General features: G+C 42.1%; 1 protein-coding gene across 2 annotated transcripts in view; it reads left to right on the forward strand.

Moving 5' to 3' along the window:
• gpc6a (glypican 6a) overlaps nt 1–17,905 on the forward strand; it is a 180,285-nt gene that overhangs the window by 130,506 nt on the left and 31,874 nt on the right. Inside the window, exons 5-7 of one of the 2 annotated variants that reach the window (XM_086289758.1) lie at nt 5,780–5,910; nt 7,782–7,925; nt 14,177–14,206. In XM_086289758.1, the coding sequence (XP_086145884.1) occupies nt 5,780–5,910; nt 7,782–7,925; nt 14,177–14,206 (305 nt within the window). The remainder of the gene's footprint in view (nt 1–5,779; nt 5,911–7,781; nt 7,926–14,176; nt 14,207–17,905) is intronic. The other variant, XM_086289766.1, reaches the window with a different exon arrangement.

Raw genomic sequence — 17,905 nt, forward strand, 5'->3', positions numbered from 1 at the left:
TTTTTTAAATCTCATGATAGCCACTCGGAAATGCTGGCCTGAAGGCAGGAGCTAAACACATTCCACAATGGCTGGTCAGGACAGTCTTGAATGGTATTGGCTTTCCTCAGTGCCTCTGTGCTGCACTGTAATTGCAAGAGCTGTAGCTGACTTACCCCAACGATCTTATTTGTCAATTTTACAAGACCCCTAAGCTTTTCTTTAGTGAACAAGGTGAAGTTTCCACACAAGGCTAAAATGCATAATATTAAAACCGAGATTATGCAGTTCAATCTCAGGAAAAGTTCCTTAGAGCAGTCACTGGGGGATAAAGAGCTCAGTTTTGACTCTTGGGTAATGGTTTTATATTCTTTCTTTTACCAACAATCAGTGACTATTGATTTGGTTTAACAACAATAACAACTTTCTGACCATTAGAAAGTAATTTCAGTTGCCTAAACATAATCATGCCTGAACCACAGGGGTGTCCGATTAGCACGCACTCAAAAATCATGCTGACAAATGACCTGCTTTGCCATTTAGACATAAGAGCCTCTTGCCCTGATTTTTTTGGAGTGCTCAGTAGTTTGAAACTACTGAGCTGTTTTGAAACTGCATTTGCAAACTTGCACTGCAACAACAAAACATCAGCAGTGATGGGAGAGTGGCAGACAATGTACCGATGCAGTGATGCTTTATTACAGTTTCCTTACTGTTAACAGATTCCACACAAAACCCCAAAAAAACAACATCATACTCAAATGACAAGTATTGTCTCTGCAGACTTCCATTGTCGTTGTGTCACCAACTGATACGTTGCTCAGTTATGATAAACTTGGGCATTGTGTGTAATTTTGAGAGGAGCCCACACACTGCAGCTGGCTACTGTAAACATGTTTGCATCATATCTGTTAGTTGATGTTAAACGATAACACGGCTTTTTCAAAAAGCACAGTTTTTTTAACCTAAAGCTGTGGAGCCATATTCACTAAATAATTTGTTGTCAGCAGAAGCAGTTTTCGATGTTGTTTAAGCATTTTATATTGCATACAGTCATTTAGACCTGATTTAAGTGGCCATGCAAGAGGATGAAGTTCTGCTTTTTGGCAGCGTCGTTGCAGGCTTCGCCCCCTCAGGCTTCAGACCTAGAGGCTACTTATCACTCCGTGCCAGAACTCTGGTTATAATCACATCTATTTAATGACTTACACATTTGATTCAAACATTACTGAAGACTCAGTGGAGCCAGAACAGTGTTTCTTCTGCCCTTTGGGCTAAATGGGCTTTTCCTGATTTGTTCACATCCCTGCAAATGTCACTGCACAGAGATAGACGTCTCCTTGATATCTCTACCCTTCCATTTAACCAGTGCTATACCCACAGACGAGACTTTTAATTACTTTTTGAGAGACAGGACAGTGTATTATCAAACACATTATTTTCACCTCAGACATCTCCCAGCCCGACTCAATCAATAGTACCATTCTTCTGTATGAACATATTAATATCACAGTCTTATAATGAAAATGAAAAGTGTCAGGTTCGGTGGGTAATCTGTTTTAGGTATCGATTCGTGCCGAGAGTCGTCCAAGGTCACGGCCCCTGCTTTACAGTGGGGCAAAAAAGTATTTAGTCAGCCACCGATTGTGCAAGTTCCCCCACTTAAAATGATGACAGAGGTCAGTAATTTGCACCAGAGGTACACTTCAACTGTGAGAGACAGAATGTGAAAAAAAAATCCATGAATTCACATGGTAGGATTTGTAAAGAATTTATTCGTAAATTAGGGTGGAAAATAAGTATTTGGTCACCTCAAACAAGGAAAATCTCTGGCTCTCACAGACCTGTAACGTCTTCTGTAAGAAGATTTTCTGTCCCCCACTCGTTACCTGTATGAATGGCACCTGTTTGAACTCATCGTCTGTATAAAAGACACCTGTCCACAGCCTCAAACAGTCAGACTCCAAACTCCGCCATGGCCAAGACCAAAGAGCTTTCGAAGGACACCAGGAAAAGTATTGTAGACCTGCACCAGACTGGGAAGAGTGAATCTACAATAGGCAAGCAGCTTGGTGTGAAAAAATCAACTGTGGGAGCAATCATCAGAAAATGGAAGACATACAAGACCACTGATAATCTCCCTCGATCTGGGGCTCCACGCAAGATCTCATCCCGTGGGGTCAAAATGATCATGAGAACGGTGAGCAAAGATCCCAGAACCACACGGGGGGACCTGGTGAATGACCTGCAGAGAGCTGGGACCAAAGTAACAAAGGTCACCATCAGTAACACACTACAACGGCAGGGAATCAAATCCCGCAGTGCCAGACGTGTTCCGCTGCTGAAGCCAGTGCATGTCCAGGCCCGTCTGAAGTTTGCCAGAGAGCACATGGATGATACAGCAGAGGATTGGGAGAATGTCATGTGGTCAGATGAAACCAAAGTAGAACTTTTTGGTATAAACTCAACTCGTCGTGTTTGGAGGACGAAGAATACTGAGTTGCATCCCAAGAACACCATACCTACTGTGAAGCATGGGGGTGGAAACATCATGCTATGGGGCTGTTTTTCTGCCAAGGGGACAGGACGACTGATCCGTGTTAAGGACAGAATGAATGGGGCCATGTATCGTGAGATTTTGAGCCAAAACCTCCTTCCATCAGTGAGAACTTTGAAGATGAAACGAGGCTGGGTCTTCCAACATGACAATGATCCAAAACACACCGCCCGGGCAACAAAGGAGTGGCTCCGTAAGAAGCATTTGAAAGTCCTGGAGTGGCCTAGCCAGTCTCCAGACCTCAACCCCATAGGAAATCTGTGGCGGGAGTTGAAAGTCCGTGTTGCTCGGCGACAGCCCCAAAACATCACTGCTCTCGAGAAGATCTGCATGGAGGAATGGGCCAAAATACCAGCTACTGTGTGTGCAAACCTGGTAAAGACCTATAGTAAACGTTTGACCTCTGTTATTGCCAACAAAGGTTATGTTACAAAGTATTGAGTTGTATTTTTGTTATTGACCAAATACTTATTTTCCACCCTGATTTACGAATAAATTCTTTACAAATCCTACCATGTGGATTCATGGATTTTTTTTTCACATTCTGTCTCTCACAGTTGAAGTGTACCTCTGGTGCAAATTACTGACCTCTGTCATCATTTTAGGTGGGGGAACTTGCACAATCAGTGGCTGACTAAATACTTTTTTGCCCCACTGTATGTATGTATCTATGTATGTGTATATAGGTGTGTGTGCACATAAAAACACACACACACACTTGCACATGCCTACCAGTGGGTATATTTAGCTCTTTAAGCAACGCTCTCCAGCTTCTTAAATTGTTGATCTATTTGCCCTTGCCTTTTCTCGCAGTTAACTCCTCTCCCCTTACCTTTTCTTCTTCATGACTCAGCCTCTCTGGTGTGCTCTTCCTATATTCAGTTATGTCACTGAACATTTGCAAATTAACCTAATGATTCATTTCTTACAGCAGCAGAATATTGTTAGAGCTTGGCATCTAGGCTCATCACTCTGCACAAATAGTCTATGTATAAAATTGGGAAGTGATGAGCAAATATTGCCCAGAGCCTACAGGTGGTAGAGGGTCCAAAACAACAGGCAGCAGATGCACGGCACAAGAACCAATGACATGTCAGAAAGAGAGATGGCGACATTTTTATGCCTTTGTAAAACACTGAAATGGGAAATTGGGTGTTTTTGGTGTGTTGTGAGAAGGATCTATGGTTTTGACCCTGTTATTTATATTTCCAGAGCGTCACCACCTTCTTTTAAAAAGGAAAAATTGTAATATAGGGCTGTCAAAAGATAATTAAGCTTCTGGGAACTCTAGACCGACCTGTGGTACAGGCATTATTCTCACCTATGCAGGTGTCCAAGCTCTGCAGCAAACCTGGATAAGATAAAGGTGCTGTCTCAAAAGCTAAGATAAGAAATTATTTAACTAAACCATTTTTTTTTTAAAGATTGCTCAAAGACTTCAAATTCCAAGATACAGTTTTGGCAGCATGATACTAAAGTCACTGTACAGCAGGAAACCTCCCTGGATAAACACGACTGCCAAAGACTTAATGAAAGCAAGAACAAAGAATCTGCAGAGTATAAGAAGAACACTAAACAAGCAAGGACTTTGTCAAGGAAATATTACATAGCTATATTTTTCAGCTGGAAGGTTTCATCGGGGTTTTGAAATAAAATACAAACACAGACACTTAAGTAACACAAGCCATGACACCGATGATTTATAGGTGTGTTGCTGGAAAAGAGAGCAGGCTACAAAATTCACATGGGAAATCAAAACTGTGAACATCTACCAGATGTAACAGAGTATCTGTCTTCACAGCGAAACACGCGAGAATCAAAACACTGCTAAAGTGCCTTAAGACTCTTTGTTTTGTTTGCAAGCAGGGACTTCATGACGGCACTTTTGCTGCACAATTTTACCGAGTAAAACAAAACACAAGCTGACTTAAATGTGGACGAAAGTAACAGATCAGCCTGTAGATTGAAGGATTCTGTTAACAGAGTGACGAGACTAAAGTGGAACTGTTTGGATCCATGAATCAAGATGTCATGTTGTTTAAAAAGAGACAATCCACTGAAGAAGAATGTGTTGGCTTAGGTCCCGAGATGATTGGTAATCAGTTCATTAATCATTCCTGGTGCATCATTCAGTAGCCATCGGAGTCTCAAGAGATGTTATTCACTGAAAATATTCTGACACATTTAAAGAAAAGAAGATGCAGCAATTAAATTAAGACAAGCGGCATGTTTTGGCAGCTGAGTATTTTGTTTTTGCTTAAAATTCATGATCATACCCTATGTCGTATGATGTTTTTCTGGGGGAAAAAACAGGCACAGAGCCTGCCAGTGTTTGTGAATATGTGTGGGTTTGGTTTTGTTTTTTTAAATTATATGTTATTTACTTTGCTGTATATGTCATTACTATATTTTCATCCTTTTTTAGTCATAAAACTAGATTAAAGTCGTGGCAGATGGTTGCTCCTCCCTGGTTCTGCTGGAGGCTTCTTCCTGTTAAAAGGGAGTTTTTCCTTTCCACTGTCGCCCAGCACTTGCTCGTAGGGTCTCATAGGTCTAAACCTTACAATATAAACCACCTTGAACTGACTGTTGTTGTGATTTGGCGCTATATAAATAAAATTGAATTGAATTGAATTAAAAAGTGGAAAAAAAAATCTATAATTAAAAGTCAACATTTAGATGTTGGTTTGGCAGTGCTGGATTAAACTCTTTTGACTTTTACACCAAGTTTGATTCATATGTGAGAAGTAAAGCTAGTTGGTTAAGGTCAGGCATCAAAAAACATCATTGTTTGGGTAAAAATCTTTGCCAGTCTTTTTAAACGTTGTTGTCATAGTTGCCATGATGATGCTTCCCTCTTTCCTCTACAAAAAAAACTTCTGACTTTAATATTTCCTACTGAACTGTATCGCATGTCGCTGAACATGAAAAGGCTGATTCATTTGCAAGTAGTTTTACTTATTTTCTACCTGATGTACTATTTCAACCTACAAAAACAATGGAAATTGCAGGTTCCTTTTCGGATTTGTAATTTTTGGTTGTCAAGACAATCTCGAGACAGTTGTTTGCCCTGTTGTTTAAATCAGTGTTGCAGTCGCAGAGCTTAATACTTTGAGGGTTTTGTGCTGAAAGCTGATAATACTCAAATGCAATGTTAACATACTGATACTCACTCATAATGGAGAACCAATCCATTTGTGTTAAATATTTCTAAACTGACATGTGTCCTCTGTGTTTTGACAGATGCCATGCTGCTGGTGGCAGACAGGCTGCAAGGCCCCTCCAATATTGAAGCAGTTATACAACCAATTGACATCAAGATCTCTGACGCTATCATGACTATGCAGGACAACAGCATGCAAGTGTCAGCCAAGGTACTGTATCCTGAAGAAGCTGTGCTGACTTTGTTGAATTTGTGCTGAAAACAGTGTTCACACACACACAATATCTGACCTGATAAACAGTGTGTACATTTTTAAGTAGTGTAAAACCACAAGTAACATAAAAAATTGCCTTGTCTAATATCTCATCCAGGAAATAATGAGCATAATAACTGGACTATATTAGCAGTCCTCAACTTCTCATCTCATTGTCCCTTTTTATTTTGTTATTCATATGAATCTGCATGATTCAGCAGAAATATGTCAATCTGTGCAATGTAAATGCAACATATATTTGGAACCCTGTGACAAGCTTTTACACATAACACAGTCTCCTAAACATCACAATTGTATTCGCATATCTAAAATTTGGGACAGGACATATTAACGTTTTCGCTGCTAATTCTGTCTTTGTCCTCTTTAGACTTCATATTGTAAATTGTTCTTGGCACATTTTAAATATGAAGTGGCACAATTAGGATATTATCACACAGTGGATGGTTTTTCACTGCCTTTCTTGTCAAAAGGCAGCTTTTTCACTTCATCATTGTTTTTCTGATGGTTACGTGTGGCCCATCTCCATGCCAGAGTTACAAAAGTCACTGTGAATTAGCCGTCACATTGTCTCCCATATCAAACAGCTGTCAATGTCCAACTTAACCCCTTGTCAATGCGCTTGACGTCTCACTTCTCTGAGGCTGTGCTTGGCTGACAGATTGGTGTCAGATTATAATCTTTCACATTTTGACCATTTCCCTGAGTTGTCTTGTTCTTCGTTTACTGCTCCTCAAACCTGTTGAAAAACATTTTGCTTGTGCGATGTACAAGATATTGGAAGCGTAATCATGGTGAAGAATTGCTAAATATTAGAAAAAAGCAGTCTCTTGTCATGACAGCCATCTAATACATTAGGGTGCTCCATCACTACTGAGCCAGGGGCCAGTAAACGTGCCAGGGATTAATGCTAATGAGCTGTGCTGTTTGGAGGTGTCTTGTTTGGGCCTTTAAAGCAATCTGCTGTTCATATGAACCTCTATGAGCCACACACTGATTAATGCGAGATTCCAGTGGTGAATCTGCACTTCTCAAAGCATAAACAACTGAACTTTTGTTTGTTAAATTTAAGAACTTTCCTTTTAAAAAAGCCAATGTGTGTGCGGGTTTACATTGTTCCCGGGTAGTTACTTTCTCTGTATCGCTCAGCCATGTAACACTAAATATTACAAAATGCTACAATTCTGCATTTTCCTCTCCCAAAAGTTTTCCTATTTGCAGTTTAGAATAAAATTAGCCTATTACTTTTATCTCTTCTGTACGCTGACAGCTTCATTTCAGTTGTAGTTTGTGATAACGTGGATGCAAAACAAGGATGCGACACAGAATCCTGGTCAGATGTCAGATTTTCTTAATTTTATATCTCGCTAGGACGACTGAGTAACAACATATCAAGGGTTAATTCCTTTTCTCCCAACAATATCACACTTCATTTAAAAAGAGACTCATCACTGATAGACAGTATTGGTTCCAGGACGGCTCTCTACAGTTTGGCTGTCTCAAATCACAGAGCAGAAATGGTGCTGAGAGCAAATTGACAGAGGGAGAAATATCAGTGGTAGAGCAAAGTACAAGTTTTGTGGGATCAAAATGGATGTGTAATCTACAAAGTAACAGACTCAGCCCTGGCTCAGTGCAGTTTTGTGCATCCTCTGAATGCTGACAACTAAATTATTTATCACTGCAAAGTTCGCTGTCATTATTATGGGGAAATATTGCATTATTATTACAAAACTGGGCAGTTTATCCTCTTTTCCCTGGCGTCTGCCTTTTCTCTGCAGTAACTTTGTGTACCTCTCTTCTGTTTTTAGGTCTTTCAAGGGTGTGGCCAACCAAAGCCATCAGGAATAGGCAGGTCTGTGCGGGGCATCTCAGATGTGTTCAGTGGGCGTTTCAGGCCCTACACCCCTGAGGAGAGGCCAACCACTGCAGCTGGAACAAGCCTGGATAGACTGGTATGCACCGAGACTAGATAATTTCGCCAGTACTGTAAACCTGGATTGAAAAATGCAGTTATAAAAATTAAATGAAATAATAATTACCTTTGTGATATAAACAGCTCCAGAGATGACTGAAAGATGAAATAATTTATGTGGAAGAACTGATCCATTCCTAAAGCAAACCTCGAATACAAAGCCTTGACTTTAAAGCCTAACTCATGCAGTGCTAATGCATGATGATTTCCAGTAAAGAAGTCAGGATTCTGCCAACAAAGGATGCAGAACACGCTTCCTTTCTCACATTTTTCAAAAGCTCAACTGATTTCCACTGTACAGAAGTGGAGTGTTTTTGAAATTTTATTGGCAGAGGCAGACTCGGTGGTGGCATGCTGAGTTTAAGGTCGACTTACTGGGGCTCATGTCAAAAGGCCAGAAAAAATAGAGGCTTGTTCAGATAGTCCATATAGCCCCCAGGTGCTGTGTGACTTCCACTGCTGCTGTACTCGGACTTAAAATATTTCTGTTCTTTCACTCACTGCTGATGGTTACAGAGAAAAATCACAACAGCACACGCTTTTTCAACACAAGCTGGACATGTTGTTTAATACATATTCCTCGTGAGCATGAGAGAAGGGTAAAGCCCAAGCCTTATCCCAAAATGTGCAAAATGTTCAAAATCAAATCAAATCAAATCACTTTTATTGTCACATCACATGTGCAGGCACACTGGCACAGCACATGCGAGTGAAATTCTTGTGTGCGAGCCCCACAAGCAACAGAGATGTGCAAACACAACAACACAAACGAGCAAAATACAAGAATGGCCAACCTGAAACTAATAAATATATGTACAATATATAATAGTGTATGCATTTCTGGATGTGTATACTAAATATTTTCCTACGTGTGTGTGTGTGTGTGTGTGTATACACATTTTTACAAATTAAATAGTAAAAAAAAATAAATAAATAAAAAATAAATAAATAAAAAATAATAATAATAATAATAATAATAATAATAATAATAATAAAATATATAAAATATACAGAGTTGAATATGTGCAAAACAAGTGGCATTTATATACAGTGTGGAGTGCATAATGTTGAAGTTCCAGTAGTGAAGCTGAGGTGTCTATGACGTGTTCAGCAGTCTGATGGCCTGATGGAAAAAGCTGTCTCTCAGTCTGCTGGTTCGGGACCGGATGCTGCAGAACCTCCTTCCTGATGGAAGCAGTCTGAACAGTTTATGGCTGGGGTGACTGGAGTCCTTGATGATCCACCCCGCTTTCCTCAGGCAGCGCTTCCTGTAGATGTCTTGGAGGGAGGGAAGCTCACCTCCAATTATCCGTTCAGAGCACCGCACTACTCGCTGGAGAGCTTTGCAGTTGTAGGCGGTGCTGTTGCCATACCAGGTGGTGATGCATCCAGTGAGGATGCTCTCAATGGCACAGCGATAGAAGGTCCTGAGGATGCGGGGGCTCATGCCGAATCTTTTCAGTCTCCTGAGAAAGAAGAGGCGCTGCTGCGCCTTCTTCACTGTTTTGTTTGTGTGTACTGACCACGTAAGATCCTCAGCCAGATGTACTCCAAGGAACCGGAAGCTGCTCACTCTCTCCACAGCAGCGCCGTTGATGGTGATGGGGGTGTGTACTTCTCTGCACCTCCGGAAGTCCACTATCAACTCCTTTGTCTTTGCGACGTTGAGGGTGAGATGGTTGTCTTGACACCAGTGGGTCAGGGCGCTGACCTCCTCCCTGTAAGCCGTCTCATCACCGTTGGTGATAAGACCCACCACTGTAGTGTCGTCCGCAAACTTCACAATGATGTTGGAGCTGTTAGTGGCTGTGCAGTCGTAGGTGTAGAGTGAGTACAGGAGAGGGCTCAGTACACACCCCTGTGGAGCACCAGTGTTCAGTGTGATGGGGGATGAGGTGATGCTGCCCAGTCTGACCACCTGGCGTCTGTCAGACAGGAAGCTAAGGATCCAGCTGCAGAGGGAGCTGCTCAGTCCTAGATCCTGCAGTTTCCTGTCCAGCTTCGAGGGAACGATGGTATTGAATGCTGAGCTGTAATCTACAAACAGCATCCTCACATACGTGTCTCTCTTCTCCAGGTGTGACAGGGCAGTGTGTAGTGTCAGGGCTATGGCATCATCAGTGGACCTGTTGTGGCGGTATGCAAACTGTAGAGGGTCCAGTGAGTCGGGTAGTGCAGAGCAGATGAAGTCCCTGACCAGCTTCTCGAAGCATTTGCTTACGATGGGGGTCAGGGCTACAGGTCGCCAGTCGTTCAATGAGGAGATGGTGGAGGATTTGGGTACAGGGACGATGGTGGCCATTTTGAAGCAGGCTGGGACTACAGACAGAGAGAGGGAAAGGTTGAAGATGTGCGTGAACACTCCAGCCAGCTGAGCCGCGCATGACCTGAGGACGCGGCCGGGAATCCCGTCTGGACCAGTAGCTTTGCGTGCGTTCACCTTCCTGAAGCACTTCCGCACATCCTCCTCAGACACAGTGTGCGCACTGACGTCATCCGCGGTGCGCACACTGTCCGGTCTCATGGTGTTCGCTGTGTCGAATCTAGCGTAGAATACGTTTAGATCCTCACACAGAGAGGCCGTGGTCTGCGGTGTGCTGGTTTTCCCTCTAAAGTCTGTGATCGTGTTTAGTCCCTGCCACATACTCCGAGGGTTGTCAAACTGTTGCTCCACCCTGTCCCTGTACTCACGTTTGGCTGCTTTGATCGTCTTCCGGAGTTGGTAATGTGCGTGTTTGTAGTCCGATGTGTTCGCGGAGGCAAAGGCGGTGTTCCGTGCCGCCAGTGCCGCGCGAACATCTCCGTTAATCCAGGGTTTTTGATTTGGGAAGGATTTGACTGTTCTGGATGGGACGACATCTTCCACGCATTTCCTGATAAATCCACAGACTGAGTCTGTGTATTCATCAATGTCTCTGGCGGCCACGTGAAACATTTCCCAGTCCGCGTGATCAAAACAGTCCCGCAGCGCAGACTCCGATTGGTCCGTCCAACAGTGCACCGCCCTCCGGGTTGTAGCTTCCTGTTTCAGCTTCTGCCTGTAGGCGGGCAGGAGCAGGATGGAGCAGTGATCTGATTGGCCGAATGGGGCACGGGGGAGGGCTTTGTACGCATCCCGGAAAGAGGTGTAACAGTGGTCGAGTAGCCGGTTTCCACGTGTGTTGAAAAGGATGTGTTGATGGAGTTTTGGTGAGACTTTCTTCAGGTTTCCCTTATTAAAGTCTCCGGCTGTGATAAACGCTGCCTCTGGGTGTGCGGTTTCCTCGCTGCTGATCGCGCTGTACAGTTCCCTGAGTGCACGGTCAGTGTCGGCTTGTGGGGGAATGTAAACAGCCGTAATAATCACTGCTGTAAATTCCCTCGGTAGCCAGAATGGCCGGCACTTAATCATCAGGTACTCCAGGTCCGGTGAGCAGAAGGATTTGACCGGGTGCACGTTCGCATAATCACACCAGCTGTTGTTGATCATGAAACACACACCACCGCCTCTGCTTTTCCCAGTAAGATCCTGTGACCTGTCCGCGCGGTGCACAGAGAACCCCGGCAGTTGTATTGCGGAGTCCGGTACTTTGTCCGATAGCTAGGTTTCTGTGAGGCAGATCACGCAGCAGTCCCGCATCTCTCGCTGGAATGAGATCCGTGCCCGAAGATCGCACAGCTTGTTCTCCAGAGACTGCATATTAGCCAGTAATAAACTGGGTAACGGTGGTCTGTAAGTGCGCCGTCTCAGTCGAACCAGAACGCCAGATCTTCTCCCTCTGCGTCGGCGTTTGCGGCCTCCAGGGCCAGAGAACAAAGGCGTCTCAGGTGAGATGAATGGGGGGTCTGCAAACGGAGCGTCCGTGTTGCAAAACTTGAACTCCGGAAAGTTACAAGAAAGACCGTCTTTTATGTCCAGTAAGGTTTGTCGGTCGTACACAAGGAGACAAGTGCTGCTCGTGAAAAAATAAAGGAAAAGTAAAATTAAACACAGAAGAAAGCCGTTGCTTGGGGGAGCTCGCGACGAGGCTGCCATACTCGGCGCCATCTTGAACAACAGCGTACAAAAGATTCAACATCCACCCACCAAACGTCAGAATGATGAAAAAATGCTAAGACATTAATTGAGGCTACAAAAAAGGTCTGCGGAGCCCCCTGATGCTACTGAGGCACATTGTGTAGGAGGCTGTCAACGTCAAGCTTCGCTATAGAGCTGCGCAGAAGCCCATAAGTTGATACGATGTTAAACCGGGCCTCACAGCCCACGACTCCTCATCTTTTCCCCTGTTGCTACAAAATATGTGCTGCTGTCATGTAGCAGCAAAAGCGATGCACCTGATATTAACTAAGCTGTGTGTGTTTCATGTCAAGCTGACTTATTCTTATGGATATGACACACTTGTATGAGTAGGCATGCCTAACATAAAGCACTGTGGCCATAAAGAGATAGACATGCTAAGGAACAATCCTCCTTCATGTTGTTTACACCAAATTCTGGCCCTGCCGTCTGAACGTCTCAGCAGAAATGGAGACTCATCAGACCAGGTGGCATTTTTCCAGTCTTCTGTGGCACCAGGTGTGGTTTTCTGCTGCTGTAGGTTTGATGTGTTGTGCATTCAGAGACACCTTTCTCCATACGTTGGCTGTAACGAGTATTTATTCGAGTTGCTGTTGCCTTCCTATCAACTTGAAGCAGTCTAGCCACTCTACTCTGACCTCTGGCATCAACAAGGCATAGAACTGCATCTTACTGGATATTTTCTCGTTTTTGACTGTTGTCTGTAAACTATAGAGATAGTTCTGGGGAGGGGGGGATCCCAGGAGATGAGCAGTTTCTGAAATACTCAGACTAGCCTGTCTGGCACCAGCAACCATGCCACGTTCAAAACACATTTCTTCCCAATTCTGATGCTCAGTTGGACTCATCTGTATATCCCTAAATGCATTGCATTGTTGCTTTGTGACCTTCTGATTAGAGAGTTGTGTTATTCTTTAACACAAGTTGAAAAGGTGTACCTAATGAGTGGATATATTTTATTGTTTTTTACTCATAAAAGTCTGAAATTGTTACTATTCCTGCTGTTTAACACGATATGGCCTTCTACCAAATCTTTAATGAATATGTTATGTTTCTCGACAGTTACTGCTTTAAGTAAATTCAGTTAAAAGACAATTGTGAAGTAATACTAACAGAATATCAGCTGAAGTGTGCACTCACACAGGCTAGAAAATAGCTCCTTATGCTGTGAATTTTTCCTCTCGCCAATCCATTTAGACGATGTTTTTTTTTATGTAATCCTCACTCCAACAAGTAAATCTGTTTATTAAACACAGTATTGTCTTTTAAAATAAAAGGTACATTTTATAATCTTCAACTGTGCAAGTTGTTCCATGGGATTAAAATGGAAAAAAGGAAGGAGCAGAGACGTGATTACAGGCAGCAGAGAGTCTCCATAAGTAGTCTTTACTCCAAAAATAGCTGTAATTGTTAGGAATACCACAGTGACGGTATAAAAGATGTCCAGAACCTTTAAAGTGTTATTCTTGAACACTCCGTATCTTTACACTCAGGCCTCATTTGAAAATTAGAACCAAATCCACTTTTTTCTGATTCATAACATGCACATTAAAATGTGTGGGAAAAATCTAAAAGGCAAAAGTGCATTTAGAGAAAACCCACTGGTTTCACTATCTTTAATAATGTATGCTTACATGCACTCCAGCCTGCTGCTTGCAAAAGATTTGAAAAGTTGTTCCAAGAAGTGGGAACTGGGTAGCTCAGGAAAACATATCTAACCCGTTCTTCAATGTACTTGCATCTCACTGTGTAAATTTATTAGGTGTGTTATGTGTAATACTTACAGTACAAATACATGTGAAACACTGAAGTATTAAAAAGTTGGCGTACTTTGCTAAACTGATTGCATTGCATTGCTTGAAACAACCACTGTCATTAGACCACTTCAGCCTGCGTTCCCACATTAGGCTGCTGTTTGTATGCAGGTGGTGATCTGTGCATTGATCAGACTTGATAGCAGCTGATTTCACACTGGAAAATGTATTGTGAATAAAATGGTTTGAGGTACTCAATCTCATAGGCTGGTGAATAGAATATTTTAGCAGCACCATTTATCATTTAACTTTTTGCTTCACTAACTAGTCATTATTTTGGCCCTATTCTCTCTTTCAGTCTCTCTATTTCTCTGATGTCCAATTAAATCTCTTTCTTCTTCATTTCTCTGCTGCTCTCAGAGGGCTGTCTGGAGGACAATGCAACACAGTGTAAGCTTTCCATTCCTCCTCTTACATTCACAATGTCATGTGTCTCGTGGTGTTTTAATCAACCTGCCAATAGTGCTTCACTTTGCCACATTATTTAGAACTGATATTGATTGCTTGTTTGTGGCATGTCTGCTTTATTTTTACTTAGTATTTTTGTTTCTTGGTAACTTGGTAACTACACTGAAACTATGAACAGCTGAAACCAATATTTACAACTGTGTTTTTCTGCCTCACATTTGGTCTAACATGGGTTACATTGGCAGAAAGATGGTTCAGCTGTCAGAACTTGCCCTACAGCGTTGGATGGCTTTCTCTTTGGGTTTCCTATATTGTGTTTCTACTGCTGCTCTGCTTGATCTGAGGCTTTAAATTATTTGTTTGTATTGTAGGTTTTATTCACATTAACCCTGTTGCGACCCTTTTATGCATGAGTATTCCCCATTGTTTTTGCTTGTGTTGTGCATGACTTTTTGTATTCCTTGTATAGGTGTAGACAAGCTGAGCAAATTAATTGAGTCTATCATATATCATCCAGGAAAATCTGAAAGACTTAAAGAACTGCAAAATTGTTGATATACGCAGCTACAGCTACAGCTACTGTATAGTACTTAGTCTAGCTGCTGTAGCAAACAGTGACTCAGTCTGTTACATAAGTTCAAGTTTAATATTCTTTGTGTTTTTTTAGCACTTACATATAGAAGTTAAAAATGCATGTATTAGGTATGTCTTATAGCACCTTTTGGTAACAAAATTCTGGAAAGGTAACAATACTTGATTTTTTTTTTTTCAGTACAGAAGGCAGCATTAGTGCCGCGTAGAGTTGTCAAAAAACTGATCCTTGGATACTAATTGATGCTAAATATTACTATTGGATCAGATACTCATTTGCAATATTAACAGTGCCATCTTCACAGAGCCCCTCATAACGCTAGCAGCTAAACACCTGAATAGAACAAGCTTGGCGAAGCTTAAAGGCTGACATTTCAGTCTTTATCAAGAATTTTGAGACAATGTTGAAGTATTTGAGTTATTTTGAATGCTTACCTGTCTCACACACACATTGCAGTTAGCCGATGGAAATATCACCCACATTATCCTTCCCCTCCTGTTATTGTTGAGGTGGCAGCTAGCGGCAATGGCTAATAATAACATAACAACATTAATCTTGGAGCTCGGCAGTAAATGTTATCAGTTCTACTGGTCTGTAATATTAATATTCACATAACGGGATAATGTAGTTATTTGTCTATAGAAAGTGATATATTTCCCTTAAAGTCCTGATTTACTAATAATGCAGATTGAAGGTGAGAGCAGTCTACCAGCATCTAATTTTCATTAATTAGCAATGAAATATAGTGCCAAGAACCACAGGAAATATGCATTCTTTAAAATATGTCTGTCAATTTTATCATTTTTTTTTCCTCCATTGTGAAAAATGGTTTGGCGTAGCAAGTATTTTTCTGGGGATCGGTACTGAGTTTGAAATTCTAGTATCATGACAACCCTAGTGTGCACACTGTACTGCATGAAAGGCATTGATTGTAATGAATTAATTATTTATCCCTTGGCTGTCACAGGGTGACAGGCGGCGTGCACTCCCGACAGGTCTCTGTTCTATCGCAGGGCACAAAGAGACAGACCTGTGGCCAATTTAGAATCACTAATTAACTAACAAGCATGCCTTTGGACTGTAGGAGAAAACCAGAGTAATCAGAAAGAATATGTAAACTCTTTCTAAATAATTGTGATGGTAATGTCTTCCAAAAGTCTTCAAACTCTTGAAGTCTTCAAACATTCAGCATTTGAAGGTCTTTGTGCTTTCGATTGGAAGGTGAAATGTCTGAGTCCTTTTTTCGCTTCTCTCTCACACTCTGGATGTGATTACGGTCTGATTTGTAAAAGCAGCTGCTGATTACATAATCAGTGTCTGGGACTGACTTCAGCACACATTCAAGTCAAGGAATGGTCAAAAGGTGCAGTTTAGTGGCGCAGTCTTTCTTCAATTGTCTGTGGTATTTGAAGTAAAAGCTGTGAGCTTTACAAACTCAGACCAAAACACTAAAGAACTAAAATATTGACGTTAAGGCCCAAGGCATTATAAATGCTGAATTAGTGCTACGATATATATTGAGTACTCCACTATCTCATCTGCCTCACTCTGAATGATTTTAAGCTGAAAGCCTAACTCGGTGGTTCAGACTGTCAAAGTCCTAACAGCTGAGCACACATCTGTCCTGGCTTACATATACAAATACAGCTACTGGTAAAAACACTGCCTTTTTGAGCTGATGGCTAGCGTGTTCTTTTTTTTTTCTTTGAAGCTTAATTGGGGTTTAACTGAATCCTAATTTACTGACAATGCATGATATATATGAATGGTGTGGCCATAGCGTGCTTTCAGTGAAATATATCTTCCTGTATGACTCATTCATTACTGGAACTGAATGAACTCTTTGTAATTCAAAGAAGGTCTCCTCTCACACTGAGCAAGGGCAGCTTCACCGTCTTGCTTATATATATTGGGTCCTCTGCCTGAGAGCTTGAGGAACCTTGGATGAGCTCAGATGTTGTTCCTGGGATCTGCTGGAGCCACTCGCCTAGCTTGGAGGTCACTTTACTGAGTGCTCCGAATACCACTAGGACCAGTTTGTCCGTCTGTATCTGGAAGTCTCACAGGATCCTGTAAACTATGCTGGCCACTTGGTTATGGCGTTCCATATATGCCCTGCCTGCTAGCATCTTGCACCATGCTGTTATGTGTTGGATTGTATCAGGGGCATCTTTACACAGCCTGCACCTGGGGTCTTGCCTGGTGTGATAGACCCCAGGACCACCATGCAAGGGCCTGTCCTTCCATGACAGTTCCTCCTCTCGCTCCTCGTCTTTCTTGGGTTTCTGCTGCGTTAGGTATTCACTAAACACATGGTCAGTTGTCCCTATCTTCCTGATGTACTCGTGGATGTTCGTTGTCTAATCCTGGACTTTGGTACTGACACTCACTAGACCTCGGCTTCCTTCCGCTTAGCATACAGTCTCAGGGTGCTGGATTTGGTTGAAACCTTCATGCATTGTAAGGAGTTTCCTCTTCTTGATATCAGTGGCTTCTGTCTTCTTCTTTGGCAAGCGTATTATCCAAGCAGGATACCTGACCACCGGCAGAGTGAAGGTGTTGATAGCCTGGATGTTGTTCTTGCCATTCAGCCGACTCCTCTTCATTTAGTGTTGCACTAAAGCCTTTTGTTCAGTATACACAGCAGTATTTGAGCATATCATCAACCATGTGTTCCATGTTCAGATTTAAGAGGATGCTGATGGTGTGTTCCTTGCATTTGTAGTATTTTTATTCTGTTTTTATTTTGACAGATGTCTGATAGCACAGTTCTGACAGAAATTACTTTGTTCTCTGTCTGCTTAGCATTGCTGACCCGGCATTAATGTCGGTGCCTCCATTCAACAAAAAAAAAAAAAATAGAAAACAATGATGGATGTTAGATGATTCAGTTGTTGATTTATTCGACTAAATTCTAACTATTTTGAGTCTCCCTAATGGGTTGTTTATTGTTGTGCACTGTTGAAATGGGGATGCAGTTGAAAAGAAAGTAAATCAGTCATTAGCAGTGGCCAGGCCTTTCTCCATGCTCCATTTCACATTCTTTTAGCAGAGTGCCAGGGCCAGGAAACGATCTGGCAAATGGCATT

This window comes from Aulonocara sp. 'chitande type north' Nkhata Bay, linkage group LG1, assembly GCF_057382095.1.
Source record: "Aulonocara sp. 'chitande type north' Nkhata Bay isolate Kocher_YH1m ecotype deep benthic linkage group LG1, A_spYH_male_GT1.1, whole genome shotgun sequence".
NCBI classification, from domain to species: domain Eukaryota; kingdom Metazoa; phylum Chordata; class Actinopteri; order Cichliformes; family Cichlidae; genus Aulonocara; species Aulonocara sp. 'chitande type north' Nkhata Bay.